Source organism: Anser brachyrhynchus (genome assembly GCF_964034855.1).
Source record: "Anser brachyrhynchus genome assembly, chromosome: 2".
NCBI lineage: Eukaryota > Metazoa > Chordata > Aves > Anseriformes > Anatidae > Anser > Anser brachyrhynchus.
The window spans coordinates 56,949,435-56,972,852 of NC_137695.1; the positions used below are offsets into that span (position 1 = coordinate 56,949,435).

At 35.7% G+C, this 23,418-nt stretch overlaps 1 protein-coding gene across 21 annotated transcripts in view; it reads right to left on the reverse strand.

The window, feature by feature from the left end:
* CNTNAP2 (contactin associated protein 2) overlaps nucleotides 1-23,418 on the reverse strand; it is a 1,160,459-nt gene that overhangs the window by 54,883 nt on the left and 1,082,158 nt on the right. For all 21 annotated transcript variants that reach the window (XM_080582584.1, XM_080582595.1, XM_080582598.1 and 18 more), the window contains one exon: nucleotides 11,896-11,989. In XM_080582584.1, the coding sequence (XP_080438710.1) occupies nucleotides 11,896-11,989 (94 nt within the window). The remainder of the gene's footprint in view (nucleotides 1-11,895; nucleotides 11,990-23,418) is intronic.

Consider the following 23,418-nt stretch of genomic DNA (forward strand, 5'->3'; position numbering starts at 1 on the left):
TTGGGCCTTCTTAATACAAAATAAAACAGTTTGAGAAGCTGTATTTGAAGTTTGTGTCCCTCTGTTTCTCCCACAGCTTTTGCAATCGTTCAGCTTCTGTACTTCTAGACTTGGATCAGTCCTAGCCACTAATACACTTTTTGGTCTTCTGGTTGGGTACTGTTCTTTCTCATGAGCTCTGTATTCTCTTCTCATAATAAAAGATGAATTATCAGACAGTTCATTAGCCTTTGCATGTCTTTTATAATCTCTGATTCTCACCCTGTAATGTCAGGAAGTCAAATTTAGCTACTGTCTTAATCAATGCATCTTTTAATATTTTATTTCATTTATTTTATTTTATTTTATTTTATTTTATTTTATTTTATTTTATTTTATTTTATTTTATTTTATTTTATTTTATTTTATTTTATTTTATTTTATTTTATTAATTTAATTTATTTTTATTTTTATTTTTATTTTTATTTTTATTTTTATTTTTATTTTTATTTATTTTTATTTTTATTTTTATTTTATTTTTATTTTTATTTTTATTTTTATTTTTATTTTTATTTTTATTTTTATTTTTTAATTATAGGGAAACCCTACATTTCCTAAAAAAAATATGGAAAAAGAGTCTAATTCCTAGCCTAATAAATGCATACTTATAGACTGTTCGCACCTTCATTTGTTACATTATTGAGTGTCTTGCAAAGAATCCCATGAGAATGTAGAAGCAAGCAAGCATGAAACCAAAAAGGTTGCCATCAGCCAAAGGATGTTGGACATTATATTAATTTTATGTTTAGTGAATATTTAATGAGTGAAGAAGTGTTTTCAAGGTGCTAAACTGAAATCACCTCAAATTTGGCTCAAGAAGAAAGATATGACAGTTCGATGAGTTATACTACTACACTGTAATAGTGGTTGTCCCTGAAGATGTCTCACAGTATCAGTATTTAAGAGGTGCCTCAACATCTACAATTTAAGAAACCCTTTAAGAATGATTCTCAAAGACAAAGAAATATTTATTTATTTTGGGGGAGTGCGGGTGAGGAGAGGTCATTCTAGCTTGCTTATTTTAAAAAATGCAATTTTTCTGACACACTGGATGGCAAATATGCTTCTATTCCTGGACTTTTTTTTAGGAACTATATGTATTATGGTAAAAACTTCATACAGTTTGGATTTTCCAAATGGGAAGAAAGATCAAGAGATGATTTTGTTGATCAGCAAGCTTTTTCATATAACCATGAGGCAGCTGAAAACCTCTTAAAAACAAACAAACAAACAAACAAAAAAACAACAAAAAAACCACCTATGAGGACTGGTAAAATTCTGAACACTCTCTGAAAAAAGCAGAAGATAGAAAGAAGTAATGAAAATAGTGATAATATATGGTATCTTATTATCAGATTGAATAAGATTAAAATATTCTCTTATGGTGGGAGGTTGACTGTACTCTCACTCAACTGCTTCAATTGCTAGTGGAGCACAGCCCGACATTTTGGTAGCAGAAAATCACTGTGACAGATTCGTAAGTTCATGTAGTCATTGAGGAAGTCTTTCTGGAAAGTGGTATACATTTATGGGAAAGGAAACAGGCTTCTCTAAAAAGAAATATATGAGTTTATTTCTGTTGCATTTAAATGAGGTGTTTATAAACTAGTCACTCTATTGCAGGTTAAATAGAAATTTATTATGGCATCTAAATCTGAGGATCAGTAACTGTCACGGTGAATGTTATGGCAATGTTACTAATATGTCAGATTTAATATCAGAATAAGCAATCAGACTGCAACATGAGGAGCCATTAGTGTTATAGACAATGCTGTAGGAAACCTCTGAATCTAATTCAGGAAGCTATTTAGAAACAATACTATCCCAAGAGATATTTTCGAAACCACTAAAATTTTTATAAAACATATTATGCAAATAAGAGACCATATTTTAAGATGAAAAAAAGACATGAGAGAACCATTTCAAAGCCTCCATCAAAATAACACACCTAACAGAGGGTTACTACTAAATCCTTTCAGGAGCATCTTTCCCCTTACAGCTAAATTTGGATCATTCCTGGACCTTGATGAAAAAATTTAGCTGCTACAGTAAATACTGAAGGAAACAAGGAAACTGTCCACTGAAGACTTGTGTGGTTCCAGACAGTTTCCTTGTTTCCCAGTGAATGCCATACTATTGTTTTTTGACCCAGGAGACAATCTAAATTATTTAATTAAGACAATTTGTTTCATTTCCTTAGATATACAAAGGTCTACTTGTTAGACCAGACCTCCTGTATTTTAGTGGCTAGTAAATGTCTTCCTTCACCAACAGGTAAGATATTGCCTCCCCCACTTTGATATCTTACTGCCATGTTTCAGCTTGAAACTGCGTCAGTCTGAAATTTGTCTGAAACATGTTTCACCATTTATGAAGCTGCAAATGAAAAACATAGATGGTGCAAAAATCTAAATAAAGTGTGTTTGTCTAGTTTGCTACTGGTGGCTGAGACAAAGTAAGCATCAATGATTGGTTTGCGGTGACTGCTCCCAGTGTATTCCTTCTAGGCATACCTTAATACCATGCAAATAAATTGGGACAACGAACCCATGTTAAGTGGTGTCAGGACTATAGTGCTATGGCAACTTTTAAGATAGATCACTTATGCAGCTACAATGCATGTTATCTACAACACAGAAATAGCTGAACCCATTCAAAATGGAACAAAAAATCTTTTGAATAAGTTCCTTCTCGGCGGCAACTAACAGTGTTTTAGCTGTTCTCTGAAATATGCAGATGGAGAGTTCATTATTATACCTATCAGAAAGGGCTTGTGTAATGATATCAATCAGCTGATGGTTCTGAGATTTAAATAATGAGAGCATTTCTTCTAAAAGAAATACAAAATAGCCTACAGTCAAATGTCTGTCCTAATGTGAAAAAGTGACATTACTTCCCATAATGTATTTCTCTTTTTCCTTTTCATTTAACACATTTATTCATTTTTTCCCTTATAGTTTGTGAGAATGGGATTTGAGCAAATTATTCACAAGGAATAACTTAGACCATGAATTGATACTTCAGTATAAAGTACTGATAAAAATATTAACTTCTCATCACATTTATTCATTACTTGTTTGAGAATATCTTCACTTTATTTTACTTTATCTTGATAAACAGAACAGGGGGACTTTTTCTAGTACAGAAAACAGCAGTGCAATATAGGCTTACTTCGTGTGCTAGAAGATCTACTTAATCCTATGGATTAAAACAGGGTTTAGCAGTGCAAAGACTTTGTGCTGAGCCTTTGAACTGAGAAGAATGTCATCCTACAGAGCTGTACAGCTTAAAGCCTATTTACATGGACAGGTTGACTCCTGTGAGACAACGAACACTGCCCAGGCCTGGCGCAGCTCTGAGTCCCAATGTGCAAAGATGCATTAGTGCATTAGTGCACCAGTGACATGATTTACTAGGAACAATTGTCCTGGTGTCCTATCAGGCTTTATCATTTCAGGCACAGCAACATACACCAGGAAATTTCTGTCTAGTTCACATTCTAGGAATTTTTATATTCCTTATTTTTCCCAGGTCCTCCAGAAATCTGCACAAACTTTTTCTAGGCTCTAGGAAACCTCTGGTACTTCTGTCATAAGAGACAATTGTAGATCAGGAGAGGACATGGGAGTGTGTTAACGAGAGTGAAAACTAGGTCACCTGTTGAGGGAGATGGTCTACTTGATCTCAATGATCTTCCCAAACAAGGGACACAAGCCACTTCTATTGTCTGTCAGGCACTCTGAAAATACAGCAGACTTTGAAGCACACCACAGTCTCTTGGAGACATTGTCATTCATCTGACCAGAGATGAGAGTTTTAGTTTCAATGTTTTTGTCAGACCACGAATTGTTTTGTTCTGATTTTTACCCCACTGTCTTTCCTAAGTGAAACAAGCATCAGATAAAAATTGAAGCTGTTTTCAACTGTCAAACAATGAGTGAGTTTTGAATTAGACATGATTTGTTTACCTGTCCTTACAAGTGATGGTTTGTAGATTATCTGCCCCAACCAAGATAATCTGGCCAGAATGGATATTTATACAGCTGTTTCTTGTCAAAATATGGGTGAATGTTCATATTATTTTTTCAGTGTTTTGCATTTGGAACCATGGGCAGAGGTTGGCCAAGTTAGATAAAATGATGTAAAATCTAAAGTCTCGTGACTTGGCATGGTAACAATTATTATTATTATTATTATTATTATTATTATTATTATTATTATTATTATTTGTCAGTTCTCTCTTCCTATTAATTTAGGATAGATTTATTCTGATTTTTATTTTTTTACTCTATTTATATTTGGAGGAAAATTATAACATTCTCACTTTCCACTTCAGGTATGCTTTTGGCTTTCTATTTTCAGACTCTATAACACTTTGTTTTATGATATACAATCCAAGGTGCTCTCAGCACTCTGATTTAACTGTCTATGCCATTATAATTTTATAGGGCAGCAGCAGATTTCATTGGTGTCCTTGGTGATCTTAACATGTTCTGTTCCCCTCTTGACCCTTTGAAGCAGATATATTTGAAATAAAATAGTACTAGATATAACACCGTACAGGTGAAATGGTTCTTTTCTTCCTTTGGTAGGGAAAAATTGTGTAACTAAGACATGCCACCTTAACAAAATACAGAAGTTATGAAAAGGTCACTCTAATTACTGAAGTTTAACTTTTGCTCTTATTCAATTACTTTTAAATGGTGTTATCACATGCTTTTAATGTCAGATATGACTTGTGCAAATAGACTATTCAAAATGGCATAAACTAAATTAAAGCCTTTACAGCCTCTCTCTCTTTTTTTTTTTTTTTTAATTCCAGAACCAGTAGATGCATGCATTGGAAGGAATGTAAGAACAATGGGATTATTCTCTCAGCAAGATTTTGCAGAATAACTTACACAAAACAATTTTCAGACATCTTAAAGCTTAAAGAAAAAAAAAAAGGAAAAATTTAAGCAAAACGAGACTCTGGCAACCTGCTACAGGCTTTTATGAATGCTGGAGGAGCATGAAATGAAAAAGGTAGATGACCCTGTGGAGCTGTTGATGCCCCGAGAAGACCTGAAGACCACTAATCAGTGAGGTCTTTTTGCAGAGAACACTGCAATAAGGAAGTGAAAGGACAGCCACCAGCTACAAAGGATGGGACAGGGGCTGAGAGATAAAATGTGACCTGAAGAGCGAAAAGTTAGTGGAAGGAGACAATTCCAGGTAACACACTAAGCTTTACTTGTTTTTGGAAGAGCAGACCTTGCTATACCCATAACTACTGCAATTGCCATACTATCCAGCTGACTCCAGCTTGTCTGCCTCCCTGGAGCTGTCAGCTGGCCAGTGAAGCAGTAACTGAACACTACAATATTCTGAAAAATGAAAAGAGGGTGCAGCACAAATGATGAGAAGAAAACTGTACCAATGAATAAGTCTTGGCTTCACTTCTTCAGTCTAGTTCTCAAACAAAAGATAAAATCTGCTTGGGCTACCCTGATTTCTTTCACAGAAGTTACTGAGGTAGATGGGCTCCCCTCTCATGGGCTTGTAGATGAGCTTGTAGATGGGAAATTTTACTTTCTGAATATGTCTTGTAGATCTGATTTCTTGGAGAAACCAGATAGGTCAAAAGCTCAAAGTTCTAAAAGAAAAAAATTATTTTTATATATATATATATTAGTTCTTGTTTTAACTAGAAGGGCTGTGGAACATTTCTGCCATTACCAGAAACACTTCAAAGAGTAAGATATAAACAGACTGACTGACAGGTATGAGGTCAGAGTGATAGGCAATATTAAATCCTGGAGGAGTTTTAACCAGACTAATGCTACTATACAGCGGTGTTGTGGAAGCATTTTTGGAAGAGAAGGAAAAGTGTCCAGATGTTGTATCTTTGTATGATAATTCATGTGTGACTCATGCAGAGGAAAGCACATTTTAATATTCAACTGCTACTGTAGCAGGAGGGCTCCTACTATGACAATATTCATATTCATTCTCCCTGAGATTACAGTACTGAATGTTAATGCTGATGCTGAGAAACGAAGTTGCAGGCAGAGTTACTTTGAAGTAAGTTACTGCATGCTAGCTATTTTCTGCTCATTATCTGTGAAAGTAGGCTAAGCTACTCTGCACTCGGATTAACTGTCAATGCTTCAAAATAAAGGAGAGCCACAGAGCAAACAAGCAGTGGAGTTCTCACTGCCACACTGCTGATACATACAGTAAGGTGCTAACCTCATTATGATCATGAAGTAGTAACACATGTCAAAGGTGCATAGTAGAAGAACACTTTTAGACCATTAGTAATCTATTTATGACTCTGAGTTATCTTCTAGGATTTGAATTCAGGAGCTGAGCAAAGTACCTTGCAGTATCAGAGACCTAACTGGTATTTGGGTAAGTGATATCCTTGATTAACATTACCTTCATATCAGATTATGGAAGCACCAAGCAGCATACTCAAACTGAGTGTCAATGATGACAATGTCCAGGTCCTAAATATATATATTTTTTTCAAGGCTATCAAAACACTCTTCAATGAGGGTAAATGTTCTCAAAGACATTCATAGGTTTAGACAGTGCAACTTGCTTTGGTATGACACAAGCCCACTAAGTGATAAACTGCAGTAGTGTGGAAACATGGACATTAAAGTTGTTTTTGAAAGTATATGATGTTTTTGGTAGGATGAATTACATTATAAGTCATTTCTGTTACTCAGCTAATAGCATTGAAGTGTCAACATGTCATGCTTGTTTGATGGGAAAGAAAGTATCTTATTTGGTAGTAAAGAATATTTACCTCTTGGAAAAATTGCCATTGTACTTGCTGGTAGTTCAAAAGATTTTGATTTTTTTTTTTTGTCCTATTATTCGGTATCTATGTGGAGAGATGCTGTGGGTTCTTTCCTTATCTATTAGGTGCTTTTGTTGATTTCCAGGATTTCACTTTAGTTGTAGAGTGATGGTAGCTGCTTTTTTAAGAAGGAATGCAGATGTTAAAGTTTTTTCCTTTTTACTACTCTTGCTGGAAGTACCTGAAGGACACTAGGATGAGGCAGATACATAAATGGAGTCTACAGAGGTTAACTAGCTGCAGGGACAGCTATTGGTTCTGGAATGATAATCTAAATGTGCTAAGAGATGACTTGTACTATATTGATTGTTTCTAAGGGAATATTTAAGTGTTTTTGAAATGATATCACTTGATTTGGAGTGGTTGGTGGGATGGAAAACAGACAAGGAACACATTACCTTTTCTTCCCTGCCACTTTCTCAACAACTCTTGTCTGATCTCAGTGTTTCTGTGCTCAATCAAAGAAGCTGTTAAGAAACCCTCAAACTATTTCTGTTCAGCAAATGATGATTTTACAAAATCATGTCTAATTGTGTAGCTACTTCTTTCCTAATACATATTAAAACCCATATAAGTATTCCACTTTTATTCAAATAATACAGTACAGACTATGAAATCAGTTCTCCATATGGTAAGTTCACATAACAGTAATTGCTGTAGGCCTCTGAAAAGGATGTGAAGACAAACCTGAGCATTATATCCAAAGCCACAGTACTTAGAGGGAAAACAGAACCTCTGCTCTATTCTGCCTCAGTAATGAGTTTCAAGTTACAATGCAAATGAAATTTGAGATTCCATTCTGAACTGTAACATATAACACTTAATGTCATACTGTTAATATTTTATTTTTTTTTCTCTTCATTACTGGTCATCCTGATAGCCAGCTTTGCCCTCTTACCTTGTCTGTGTCAGCCATCAAATCCTTAGAATCTTTAAATAACATATGAAACACATTCCTTGAAACATTAACAATTCCCTTTTATCTTATTTACAGAATCCTGCATTTCTCTAGTGCTTTTATTATGATGCGTTCACATAAAACAAGATCGTTTATTATTTGCCTCCTCAAGCTTTATTTCATATCTCAAATCAAAAATCCATTTTGCCTCTGTAAGAATTACCTTTACCTCCAGTTTCCCAGAAAACTGAAAGTATTTTCTGTCAGTGTTTTTAAAGCCAGTGAACAATTGCATTTTCTGGAAAATATTTCAGGAAAGCAGAAAAAACCTCAACTTATAGAAGAAGAAATTGTCTCTGATTACAACTGCAATTCAATCATTTATTTTTGTTTCTAGTCTGACCCTCCTGATTTACAGAAAATATTATCAACTCTTATGAGGCACAGAGACATTTCATCATGATTTTTTAAACCAGCCATTTTGTTGTAACACCTAGAGCAGAGAGTGGTGTTGCATTGTGGTAGGTGTTGTACAAGTGATCATTCTGATTGGTACTGGATGAGCTATCACAGCAAGCACAGCTGTGACAGAAGCTGCTGCTCCTATGCAAATAACTCTAATAAAAATGGAAATAAGACAGGCAGAAGATCAGTTCTTTGGTAAGATTGTTCCAAAGTGCTCTTCAAAAACCCATCTGTTTTTAAAAATAGGACCCTGCCTTCATTTTTAGTGACAAATAGGAATTGCATAGTATGGGAATAACAGAAATTGAATGCAACTGATGCCAGCACAGCAGTGAAATTATGACGCTATTCCCATATTGCACATTTAGAGAATGTAATTGCAGGTGGGTACAAATTGTAACTTGATATATGTACCCATATTTTCCATTGGTGCTAATCCCTCTGGGCCACTAAAATATGTCTAGCCAGTATGATGTGAAAATTAGAAGCTTTAAAGATACTGCATTTTGCATCTACTTTGCCTTTCAAACTGCTGAACTGGTGTGTTAACAGTGCTCTTCCCTCATTCAACATTACTCTGAAAATTGCACAGTAAAGTTGATCAACAGTGATGGTCAGATGCACAACAGTTTTACACCAGGAAATCAGAGTTTCTGGAGATAAATTCACTTTTTCTTTGGCAAAAGGACATGGATTTTTTTTTTTTTGCTTACTTAGTACCGATTTGCTCTTTTACTTAATAAAATACCCTATTCAGCAAAAGATAGTGACATAAGCAGAGGAGAGGAAAAAAATGAATTACAGTCCTTCATATTCCCAACCATTCTAATACAACCTTATGCACTTAAAAATTGAAGTAACGAATCCCAGGGACAAGAGGATATAAAATATATAGTAAAGGCATAATGTTTGTAACAATGGATGAGAACATCTTCCAAAACAGGGATGCTGTTGTAAGAGACTCAAAATCATAAAGTAGCATGGGAAAACAGAAATATAGTCTGCTTACAAATTATTCCTTTAGGATATTGCAATACCTTTGCCTGTTCTTAACCTTTAGTTAGCAGAGGAGCTGAAGGTGGGCCTCAGTGTTTCCTCTGACAATGTTTCCTGATGATAATCTTCAACTGTACCATATGTATTTCCAGGACATATATTATCAGGACTATAGTTACTCTTTCAAATTCTAGATTTGGAAATTGCTTTCAATCACTCTTCTCAGTTTACTCTATTTATAAAGAGTGAGAGGAGTGTGAAGTATAAGTTCTGAGATATTTGAAACTTCCCTTATGACATAACAAAAATCAAATTATATTCACTGGTCTCTGCTATTGTTTTCCTTTACATTTCTTTATTCTGAAAAAGTAAATCCTATGATAAGGCTCTTGATATTAACAGTCAGAGGATGCTTAAAACTATTTTCAAACACGTACATGACTTTTTGCAAATGAGGCAAATAATGTGAGGTGTTTTGGGTCTACATCTGTAGGAACGGAACTGAGTCAATAACTCATTTTATTTGGACCTATGATCAGGCCTTTCAGTCACTGTACTTAAGTATCCTAGACATGAAGGATTGTGTGATGAACCATCTGATCTGCCCAGTACTTGCAGCCCCTTTATTCTCCAAGAATGCCTAAGGAGAATTTCAGAATCAGAGTACTTAAACAGAACACAGAAAGCAGCGTTTGGGCAAGGAGTATTTTGGAGGCAACTTGGTGCCTCCAACTCTCTAGCCTCTCTGCAGTCAGAACATTTTAAAAAAGTGTAGTACACACAGTATTTCTTTTTCTCTTTCATTATGTGCTTGTTCCATTTTTTTTTTCTTTTCACAGTGCACAGTGCATTGTTTTCTTCTGCATTTTAGGAGCTGTCCTTTTCTTTCCCTTCATTCTTTTATGCATCTTTTTCACTGCAGTATTTTTTCTGTTGTATGCCTATCTGAATATTCTCTCTCATGTATCGCGCTCAGAATCCTTCAAAATATCAACTCGTTATAGTAATAGGGAAAGTACCAGTTTTACCTGAATTCAAACAACCATTCAAAAAGTTAAGCTTATTTAGAAGACTGGACTGCAGAGGCAGTACTGCCATAATGTAGCAGTTTCTTAGGTGCATGAAAGTTTACAAAGAGCTGCCATCTCAAAGGAAACGGAACCTCTCTGGCAATTAATCCATTAATTGCAGTTATGGCAACACCCTTAAGCAAATTAATAGCTTTCGAGCTTTATATTTTTGCTAACAATTACCCACGAAGAACAAGTCAGGCCCCATTCTTTAATAACTGCAGAGTTATTCCAATTGCTGAATGCTCGTCTCCTTGCTTTGAGTTAATGAATGAAGAGGAGAGTAGCCTGGCTTAGTAGGGAAGTCAGCTCTACTCTGACTGCCCAAATTTAGTGTGGTGAGAGGAGAATGAATGCGATTTCCAGTGACTCACCAAAATCATGTCACATAATCTTTTCTATCATATATAGAACTGACTTTGAGAACACCAAAAAGTAGTTCATGGCTCTCTTGCTAACCAACCATTTTAAAGGCCTTTGATTTCCTATTTCACAGAAGTTCAACACATTAAATTTTAAAAACAAAACAAATGGAAAAGTGTATCTTTGAAAAGTCACATTAGCTATAAGGTCAATTGCTTTTCCACTTCAAAAATCAGTGCATGAGGTTTGCATATTACTGCCTTATACCACTTAACAAAGAAAAGCTTGCAATTTTCTGAATTAAGCACTTCACTTAGTTCAGACAACCACATTCCTGTACAAAGTACTTAGAAGAAATAATATCAATACCCCTCTGTCTCTGAAAAGGTGAAAGAGTGCCCCTTAAAAGCTACGAATATCAGGGGAATAGTTGATTCTTGAAATGAATAACCCTGAAAATTCATTTGAAAGGGCAGTAGTGGAGAAATTGAGCAATGGAAACTAGGATGACCTAAAAGCAAGGCCAAGGCTTGTTAAAGATGCTTCTGCATTGCTTTTTGAGTTAATCTGGGGAGCTGACCAGGTAGCTGCTGTACAGGGAAATAACAACAAGGTCTATAAAACGGATAGAAAATGTACAGAGGGTGAATGTTTCTGTAGGTGTTACAGACATCTGAATGATCTATCTGGTGGGCCTCACTGTGAGTTGTAGTTTTATCAGACTGATGAGGGATAGTTGTGCCACAAAAGGGTACATTGGTGTAGGAAGGCTTACTGCACTGATAATGGCATTATATGAAACATATGACAACTTCACAGTGAATGATACTGTTCACAATAACTTCAGCATCTTTTTGCAAAAGTAGTGGTCTCAGTGATTTCTCATATTCTCTGCACTGAACACCAAGAGGGTGTCTAAGGTCCAGAGCAACTGCACAAATATGGTATTCCAAATGTCCCTCTACCTTGTATCTGGATTTATCCCTGCATTGGCCAGATGATCCTTATTTGTGTGCACATCAGTCTATGTGACAAAGTGAACATACCCTTCTTTTAGGTATAACTCCAAGTAGCACTAACTTCATGTTTAGAATGACATGTCCAGTGAGTGCCCTGGTGCAAATACTACACAGAGCATTGTCCCATGCACTTACAGTTTTCAGTATTCTCTGAAAATACCTAATAAAATAACCAAGTATAAAATGAAATCTCACCTATAACTTTTCCTAGGAAGAGTGCCTTTGGGGAATTGAACAGTATGTCAGATGTTGTTGGCAGGCTGTAACTTGTTGGAGGATAGTGATCAAGCTGTGGAAAGAGAAAAGGAATCGTGAGTATTTTAAACAGATCCACCTGCTTACCGTGTTACCAAATCAGGCCTACTTTAAGAAGTTTATGTCAACACAACTCTACCTGATATGCTCTGCTTTCATTTTAATAAAGGGGAAATAACAGTTTATACCTCTACTTCTACATCTGCTGTCTCTGAAGTGCAAAAAGCTAGGAAAATACCATATTGGACATTTATGTTTTCTGGTTGTTGTAGAATCTTTTCAGCTTTTGCTTGTGTACTTCCACATAATTACTTAAAACAACATCAACAACATTAACAACATAATCAACAACAAAACAGCTTATTATTTTAATACAAGGTTTCAATTTGGGACCTATATTACTGCTAAAGCTAGATTTACATGCTTTGCCCACAGGATAATAGCTGTGAATTTCAGACTAATGCAAGTGTTCTCTGTTCTCCTTATCTCAGAAAATTCACAAATTAATGACATACATTTTTGCCCTTCACGTTTTTTATTTTCTCATTGAAAATGCTATTCAACTTAATTGTGATGACGCATAGGGAAACCTAAGAATACATTCTAGAGTAATCAGTGTAGCTAAATAGTTTAATCTATAGGAAACTGGCACAGCGATCACTTTATATTAGCATATTTTTTCCTGTTTTTGGAGCATTTTAACAGGAAAATGTGAAGACAGAGGAAAAAACAAAAACAAAATGGCCTACGTTGGTAATAGCACTGTTAAGACAGCTCAGTACAGACCAATGGAGTTCTGATGTTCACAGTTTAAAAGGGTGAAAGGGATGAGTTTTTATCTTCGTTATTTATTTTTTGTCTTTAAGTATTTATTACACAAGCTTAAAGCAGAACAACAATTGTTTGTTTTATTCTGGCTTTACCTTGTCATGAAACATTCTTATGTCAGAAGATAAGTAGAAATGGCTCAGGTATCAGAGCTATCATGGTGTTTTTCTGTACTGTTATTAAACTGTATAGAATAATATGGACTTTGGAGAGTCGTATCAGAAAAAGATGGGTGAAAAGACTGATGCACAAAGTCTGATCCTCCAGCCTCTCATATGCCAAGATTTTAACCTCATGTAACTTCTTTGCCTGCAGTGGTACTATTTCTGATACATTCTGATGCACAGGATTCATCTTCTAGGTTCTTCCAGGTATGTGACAAAACAATTTGCACACTACCATGTACTCTGGTACTTGTCAAAATTGGCAACATTAAGTTTTTTCTTTTTCAAAATCAATCAGGGAATGTTATTTTATTTTATTTTTTTATTGTGATATGGAAACTCAGAGGTGGGGTTGATCTGATTAGATACTAGTAAATCATAATAACTGTTATCAATCTGTCAATTCATCTGCCAGTGTATCGTGGGTATCCTAGAGCTCTAGAGCTATAACCGTGGTCTAGGTGTCTATTATCAAACTATTGGAACAAGTAATAAAGCATTCAACCCTGCCCAAGAATGCTAATTGTGCCTGCCAGATATACCTGAAAACGAAAAGTCAATTTAAATGATGAAACACTGTGAGCATTTGCATGCACAAATACAGTGTTTATAATGTGGAAATGCTGGCCTGTAAAGGATGAAAAGAAATTTGGCATCTTAAGTATGTAAAGCTATAGTTTATTTGCAATACAGGTCACTGCAAGGATAGCAGGCTGCCTTTTGTCCATACAGTACAACAACAGCTTTGAGGTCTAGGTTTCTATTTTTAAGGTCATATATAATTTGGGTCCAGAATATCAAATCTATCACTCCATCACCCAAAACTTATGTTCTGTAGCTCAGGTAATCAAACACACTATATTTGCTAAGAAGCACTTCTGAGGCCATGGTGGAAAATCCACCAGGAACCAAGAAGCATTGCAACCTGCACTCTGTTCTGCCAGACACAATTCTCCCACTTTGCCTTTTCCAGCAAAAATACATGATGTCATTCACATGCTAAGACTATGGCCCCAAAATAATGACATGGTATTTCACCAAATCCTTCAAATGGGCATGTGGTCATTGGTTCCATGTCTCTGAAAACAGCGATGGTGTCACTGTTGTGGCAGGGCAGCAAAGGGCAAGAAACTAGCACTTTCCTGCCTTCTCTCTTTTTCCTTCTTTTTTGCCATTTCCTGGGAAATCCATACCTGCATAAGTACAGCACTCAGGCAGAGGAAGACCCATTAGCGTGCTTGAACACTGAAGTCCTCCAGTGGGATTTCAGTGGCAAAGCTCAAAGTGATAGGCTGTGGCAGGGCACTGCTGGTGGTAAAAACATGCAGCATTCTGGTGCAGCCAAACTGGAGTTAAAGATCCAGGCATCCCTATTCCCTCGACACTGGAATAACTTAGAGGTGGTCTTGACCAGATAAATAAAAAAATTTGTGGCGACTTTGTTTCCTCTTGAGATTTGAGATGCCAGCATGGCAGAGCATATTGTTATGGTGCAGAAGCAAAGACCCTACTGGAAATGGGAGTCAGGGAAGGCAAGAAGGTGACTCCAGTGCTATGTTGCATTTCAGGCTCTAATAGATACAGTCAGTTTACTGCTTAGGGATGTTAACTGGCCTGTTGTACTGAATCAATAACTGAACCTAGTGTTACGGATATATTTTTCAGGTCTCACAGAAGTCAAAGAAAGATTTCAGAATGAGTTCAGTTACAAATCATTTTAAGGGGTTAACAACTCTGTTTGAAGTTTTAGGTTTTTTTGATTACACGATAAAATAAATCTCCATTTTAAAGCTGTTGATACTGATTTCCTGGTCTTATCATCAGTAAGAGAGCAAGCATTTGTGATTAGCAATAAAACCATCTCCTTCTCAACTGCCAGATCTGGCATCCTTTCTACTATGGGGGAAGCCTGCATTGCTTTCCACATCCAACTTTGTGAGATATGTGCTTCTCTAATTCAGGGATCTGAAATGAAATGGTGCACCACGAGACAACAGTGAGTGAACGGTGAGATTTATGTTCATTTGCTTTGATTGCTTGTGTTTGTTCTAAACAAGCATTATCTAATAATTATATTAATAATACATTATTATTATTATTATTATTATTATTAATTTAGTTTAGTTTATTTTTTTTAGAAGAACTTAGGATTTTTTGAGGTCAATGAATTAAAGGATGATACTGAATTTTTTCCAAAGTTGTGTGTTACTGCCATCCAGTGGGTGTTCAAGTGTAAGCAGCTGGAACTAAGCCACCTGGAAGCTCTGTTTGAAATATTTGACTATCAGTCTAGTATGAGACACATAATAAAAAAGGAATTACTGGTGTCAAATGGTATTTGAAAAAATATATTACATTATTTAATGGAAATTAAATAGAACCTCTGCACACAGAGGTTGATGTAATGATTTGTATTAAATTACAGTTTTAAAATTACATTTAAGATTTTTCATTACAGCTACTTTTCTTTAAAAACTCATTAATTTCATTTGAGCTTAATATAAACATGCAGTGTGTCTCTGAGCACCACACAGATGAGAGTAGATGGCAGTTTCCGAGGAACCTGCAGGTTCAGTTCTCAAGTCACATCACACCAACCAGACTGTCTTTATATGAAGTTGCTGGGATTTAAGCACAAGTTCAATAAAATGCTATTTCTTTTAAATTACTGTTCACTTAGATAATGCTACTAACCTTGGCAGTAGTGCTGAGATTAACAGACATATCAATCTAAGGGCAAATATAACACCTACCTCATTTTAGTATTCTCACAAAAAATAATAAATAAAAATATATATGGTATATATACACACACACATTATATTCAGTATGGGTATATCTGTATCTGTATCACTGTGTCACTGTCAACCCACCGTGTTTGTGTACACAGTTATTAAGCTAAGTTTTTTCTTTATGCTGAAGACATTTTATAAAAAAGATTTTCAAAATGTTATGCAATAATAATGCTGTAAGGCTTAATCTTCCACCATCTAAAGTCGATAGAGTTTTGCGGTTGACTTCAGTAATAGCAAGATAAAGACAGGGATGTGTTCTCATCATTACCAATGTAATATTTCTCTTCTGCATTACTATAATGATATATCACTTATATTAAAAAGCTTGTCTACTCTTGGACAAGGGATCTTTGTGTTTAGATGGAGCTCCTCCTGAGCACGATAGTAATTTAGGAGAAAGTAGGAAGGTACTTTTAATATTTTATATTTTTAATACAACAGAAAAGGAGCAAATTTGTGTGGCAACCCTGCAATTCCTTAGGATGATCAAAGCCACTATTACTGTTATTCAAGTCCTTCCTTAGTGTGGCACTAGTACTTCACTGATTGTTTTCTGTCAGCTAAGGTCCTTGACTTAGGTTATTGTGGATCAGATCAGAGCCAGAGCTGGGACAAGCCAGAGGCTGTAAATAAATTGTAGACCCAGATAAAAAGGTAGGACCAAAAAACAAGCATTTTTTACTGGCTTACACTGTCACAGACCTGCAGCCTCAATACTTATCTGGAGATATACACCCCACTGGCACAGTGCAAGGTAAGCTTAAGGATTGCACTGCACTTTGCTCTCTTCAGATGAATTTCCTATAGAGGTACAGTTAATACTGTTTTAGAAACTACTGCAGATCTGTTTTGCTGATTTCACGCACTTGATTAACCTATTGTAGTTTTTAAAAAAATAAAAGTCAACTGCACTCTTTTATTATAAAGTTCCCCCCTCCCCCTGGAATTTATATTCTAATTTAACATGATGAGACAGGGGATACAGATGCAGGAAAAGCATAAATACATGCCATGGTTTTGTCTTAGGTAGAGTTAATTTTCTTTGTAGAGGCTTGTATGATGCTGTGTTTTGGATTTGTGATGAAAATACCGGTGATAACACAATAATGTTTTCAGTTGTTGCAGAGCAGTGTTTGCATAGAGCCAAGGGTTTGTGTACTTCTCATGCTGCCCTGCCAGCAAGGAGGCTGAGGGTGCACAAGAAGCTGGGAGAGGACACAGCCAGGACTCTGACCCAGACTGACCAAAGAGATATTCCTTAACATATGATGTTGTGCTCAGCAATAAAAGCTGGGGTAAAGAAACAGGAAGGGGGGGTCATTTGGAGTAACGGCATTTGTCTTCCCAAGAAACCATTACACGTGATAAGCCCTGCTTTCCTGGGAGTGGCTGAACTGCTGATGGGAAGTAGCAAATGAATTCCTTGTTTTGTTTTGCTTGTGTATGCAGCTTTTGCTTTACCTAGTAAAACCTCTTTATCTCAACTCATGAGATTCTCTCCTGCATACCACCTGGGGAGAGTGAGTGAGCAGCTGTGTGTGCCTGCCAGGTAAAACCACAAAAATACATTGCAGAAAAATAATAATAATAAAAAATTTAGCTTAAAAACTTGAATACCTTATGTGCAATGGAGTCCTACTTTTTTCTGAAGCCATTGTTGCTCTGATAAATTGTATATCAGGTGTAATTTGCCTCAATGTAAAAAGCAAAAACATAACAAAAGAAAAACAACAAGAAAACCCACCAATTAGATGCATGACTTAAAATGTAGAGAAGGCACTGATAAGGAAAGGGACACATTTACTCTGGCTGCCTTCACAGGAAGGGAAACAATTCTCTGACGCTTCAAAGGAAACAATTCTCTGATGCTTCTTTCTGTGAACTTTTTATTGGTCTTTTTAATAGGTGAATTACATCAGATGTTAGCAGAGGCAATAGCAGCTCATATAATACAAAGTTATAAAAATTAAAGAGACGTACCTCAGGTACCTAAAGATGACTTTCACAGGACATTAATTTGCCCAATGTGTGCTGCCATATAATGGAAAACACCTATTTTATGTTGAGTTTTGACTTTTCTAGGCTTAATGTTAGATCCTGAAAATATTTAATGATTCTTTTGTTCTTTCTTTATTTCTTTAATTGGAATAAAAACTGATGCCAAAACAGCAATCATACAGGCCAAGGAAAGCATGCACACATTCACCATTGGAAATAAATTATAGAGGAAGGATCTAGTCTCAACATAAGCCAAATTTTGGCAACATGTATTATGAGGTTGATAAGCATTTGATATTCTCTGCAGGCCTTTGCCTTGGTTTGATACACAGAGTGGGGATCTATCAGACTGTACCATACTGCACCATACTGCATTGTGCCCTGAATGCACTAGCTTTATATCCAAGGTAAATGGGGGTGTAGGGTGAGGAAGACATGTAAATTCTGTGTTATCATGGTATATGACCTGGACATAGTCAAAGTCTGGGACAAGACAACTGAAAAATTCCTCTGAATCCATCAATACAGGCCCTACTGAAAACACATATGAAAAAGGATGGATCTGTAAAAGAGTTCCTCTCATATTCAGTCTTACTGAGTGGTTTTACAGAACAGAAGAATATTCTTCCAGAAGTCCTAAAGATTTTAAACTATCTCAGCTGATGCACAGAAAGGGAAAAACTTCTGTAAGGATCCTTACTTGGGCATCTTCCCTTGTCCTAGGCTTGGGTTTTACAACTGTGAAACCACAGGATGAGATGCTACCCTCAGATGCAGCTGTATGGATTGTGTTTTTCCCCAGTAAGAGAAAAATCTGACTCCAGTGTTCTGACCTTCAGGATAAGGATATTTCATTCTCTCATTTACTACTTGGTGATGTGGACTTTTATTTATGAAAATATATTGTCTGACTTTCAGCTAGGTGGGGTTTGTCAGGGATGTGCCGAGTTGTTTTGGCAGATGCCACTTACAAACTCCATTGTGCATGAAAGGGAAGTAGAAATGGCTCATTTATAAGTTTCCTGCCTACCTATATTGCTGTCTTTAACTGAAAGATTGCAAATGACACAGTAAAATAAAAAGATGGGTAAATTCAATGAAGGATAAAATCAACTAAAATGCTAGTAGCTCATGGACATCCTACAAAAGAACACGTAGGTAAATTACTAAGCAGTGAATTATTCATTCACTTCTGAATATGACACATATCATTCTGTTGTTTCTTGCTGTTATTTACAGAATCTTTTGAGAACTGAGCATCCAGTTTTCTGCAACATTCATAACAACATTACATTTGGAGGGAATTTGGAGTATGTAAATATCAGGGTCTGTATTTATTTATATTTTGGAAAAGAGAGTAGGGTTACAGAAATGATATACTATATCAATATAACTCTGTTATATTTTAAAATTTTCTCATATCAGTAGCTTCTTATCCTACGTGGTCACTTATTTGTGAAAAAAGCTATGTATTTTTGACTCTGAACAACAACAAAAAATCTTGTTGCTTCTGATTGAGAACTAGCTAGGGATAAATTGAGCATTAATGCATTAAACACGTAGAAGTAATGTATAGTTCTGCTCTAGAAAGTGGTCTGAGTTTGCCTTTTTTGCTCTCGTTTTGAATAATACATTGCCACTGCAGAATGCCAATACATAATGGAAATAAAGTAGCTCCAAGGATTTTCATAGAATCATAGAATATCCCGAGCTGGAAGGGATGCACGAGGATCATCGAGTCCAATGCCTGGCACCACACAAGCCTACCCAAAAATTCAGACCATATGACTAAGAGCACAGTCCAAACGCTTCTTAAACTCTGACAGGCTTGGTGCTGTGACTATGTCCCTGGGGAGCCTGTTCCAGTGCGTGACAACCCTGTCGGTGAAGAACCTCTTTCTGATATCCACCCGAACCTCCCCTGTCTCAGCTTGACTCCATTCACTTGGGTCCTATCCCTGGTCACTAAATTTATTTATTTTTTGAATATTAAAATAAAGGTTAATAAATATATAAAGATTATAAATAATTTGTTTCAGCTGTAAGGTCTCTGATATTATTAGAACAAATGATTTTTTTTCCTTTAAACAAAAAACTGTTTGGAAATTAATTAAATATAATAGATATATATGATTATTAGAAAAATAAAAAAAAAAGATTACCATTACAATGATATTAGCTATGGTTTACATGTTTACCTGTGGTTAAAATCCTGGGTATTTAAAACATTTTATTTAGTTCAGCTGTTATGGAATTTGTGGATACTCTCTAGATGGTTTCTTTCAAATCATGAACTGTACTGCCTCATCCCCCATAAGCCAGTGAAATATTAGATAAACCAGTCATTAAACAACTCTTTGCATTCAGACAATTTTCAGCACTGCCCAAAGGATGTTTGCCTAGAAACTGTAGGAAATAGAGAAAGATGTTTTGATAACATAACTACCATTACCATATCTAGTCCTAGGGTAAAGGTTTTCAAAATGTTTTGAAAAGGGAAAGTTTTCAGAGAAGAGTTATAAAATTGTTTTATGGCTCAAAAAATATGGACTTCAGACAGTAAACTAAAATAGTTTAATTTATTTAACTTCTCATAGACAAGATGAAAAGATCTTCCAATTAACATTGCTAGGAAAGTGTGAAGGGGAACAATATCTGACACCGAACAACTCTTTCATCTATCAGGCATAGATATAGAGGTCCCAAAGTTAAATGCTGAAGTCTGAAGAATTCAAACTGTAAATTAGGTGCAAATACTTTACAGAAATTACATTTAACCATTGGCATACATAGCCAGGATATGGAAAATTTTCTATCATTTGAAGTCTTTAAAGCTAGATAAAAGTCTTTCTAGAAAATGTATTATATTGCTATCATCACTTTTTCGGTTAGCTGCAGAAAATCATCTAGTGAAATTTTATGGTTCCTGTTAAGCAAGATATCAAACAGAGTGACCATATTCTGCTCAGGCTTCAAAGTACATGAAACAAGATTCATAGGTATGATTCTACAATAACAATAGTGATAGTAGGTGAAATTATAACCTCACCGAAGTCTGTGAGAAATTTCCCATTCCTAGTAATGAGATCAAAGCTTAATCTATACTTACAAAAATCTTTGATATATTTATTGCATTTAAGCTTGAGACTTGCAGACTGCTTTGTTCCTTTATACCCATTTATTTAACTGCAATTATGTTTATAATTTCATTTTATACTTCAGATTAATTTTGAAATAACTTCATATAACTCATTTTTGAAGCATTTAGGAGTTCACAAATATTATCTCTATTCCTGTAGTGCAGAGCACAGAGTTCAAAATTGAAATAAGAGAATGGACTTGCAAAAATTCTGTTTCTTCTGGGTTTCAACTGGGTTGGGGCAAATACTTCAGTGATTATTTTTTCACAGAAGCTGGGAATTTCTACTGATTACCTCTGGTGAAGGTGGAAAACATAGATCCATACATTTTCAAGACTGTTCTGAATCTTATTAACAGCTGAGGTCAGAATATATTTTCAGGGCTATTCTGAATCTTATGAACAGCTGAATTCAGGCCAAGATTTCCATAAAGCTTCAAAATTATGTTCACTCTGAATGGTCAACAACTGGTATTATGAACATATGGTATTGTATACACAACAATACTGTTGTGTATACCCTCTGTACTGCAGTTCTCGCCTGAAAGAGGTAACTGTCAGCTATCCTTGGATTTGGTCTTCTGAGCTTATCTGTGCAGGCTGCTGCTAATTGTCCTGAAAGTGTATGGCTGGGCTTGGGAAAGTGGAGTCCTGTGGAAATTGCTCAGGTCTAATCATTTCTGGGAACAAAGAAGACACTAGAAGCTGTGACTCCTAACTCATTTCTAGAAATGGCTTTAAAGAAGGTATGAAGAACTGAAGGTCTGTTGAGCATGTATAAGAATATCTTAGTATAGAAGCTGAGATGCCCAGTCTAATTGTGTTCAGCATCAACTTTATTCCAATAAAAATTAAAGCACATCATACGTTTTTTTGTTTGTTTGCTTGTTTTTTAACATGCCAATATGGCGTTTGTGTAACAGATCAGAATTAAAAACAATAAATTGCAGTAGAACCAAAATGTGTCTAATCCAGACTGGTGTGAGTCTTGCACTAGGGAAGTAACCGTCACAGTCCTTTAAGGTATAATTTGAAGCCTACTGAAGTCAATGCAAGGCTTTCATTGACTTCAATGAGCTTTAGATCAGAACCTCTGCTAGGGAGTTTCTTATCCTTGACCTTCTTAAAAGAAGAAACTACTGATGTGTGAATAGCTTTAATCACCCATGAAAACTTGGTAAAGAGTGATCTGGTTTTTACGATATGGAAAATACTCTGCTGAAGCATGAAGCCTTCTAATGAAGTCAAATGAAGTAGAACTTGCCTTCTTAAAACTAAAGCTCAGATCCTGAAGTGTTATTTGATGGGATAACACATTCCCCATCTGTCAGTCTGGGCTTTTTCTTGTCCACAGGTGAATTAATGTAGCCTTCAATGTGTGGTATTTCAGTAGAAGTGAGAGACAGGAATTCTAATTAACTAATGTAAGTTTGGAGCCCTTCATTGCAACAACAGAAAATATGCAGACCTTTGTCCCTGAATTTATGTCATTTTGCTTTTCTGACACCTAAATCAACTACATATCTTCAATCTTATCCTTGAGAAACCACTGACATCACAAATGGGAGCTTGTTCTTTAATGTAAAACTAATTATTGATTAGTTTGCAGTCAGTGAATTTAAAAAATTGAAATATAAAAGCCTTTTGAGGGGTCTTTTCTTCTACCTTTAGTCTTGACTGTCTTGGTGTGTTAGGAATTGTGATGCAATTCTAATGAAAATAATTCAAGCTACAAATACTTCTGCTTATGTTGTGGAGATACAATATTGTGCATACATTTATTTCAAAGCTCAATTCAAATTCCAATTGACTGGACGGTAACTCTGACTTTACGTAAGTAATTAGTTCTCTCATGTCTTCCAACATTGGGTGAGATCTCATATTGTTCAATAATGAGCCCTCTACTATACTTATATATAAATGAAACTCCTGAGAATCATGATAAAACTCAGGATCACATAGTTTATATAATAGCAATTTATTACCTCACTGCAGGTTTTTTAAATCTCTCTGGCACTACAGGGTTATTATAGCAAGTTAGAAAGGCAGATATACTAAGTATGAACTTGCGGTTGAGATTTCAGAAATAGAGTGCTCTTGAATTAAAGCTTTGATGAGAAATAAATCCTTCCTGTGACATTTTTATGCCATGTGGAAGTGTGGAAGTGTGAGCAACAGCACCTGGCAAGCAAGCTGTCTTCTTTAAAAGCAAGAAAACCAGCTGCTCATCAGGTTGGAGAAGGAGTTAGCAAGAAATAAAAGTCTACTCAGATGTTCATTGCTCAGATCTGCAAGGGAAAACTCATACTTTGTGATTTGTCCTCTGAATGCTGAGAAAAAATATATCTCTATCATCTATATTTTCAAACATGATGAAGAGCTTATATCTGAAAGTAGGATTCATTTTCAAGTGAACAATCTATTTACCAGATCCATCTCTGTTCATATCAGTTCTTTCATTCACAGAGCATAACCAGATGAGTACCAGAATCAACTTCCTTATGGAAAACAAACAGCATTTGATAGTAACTTTCTTTTT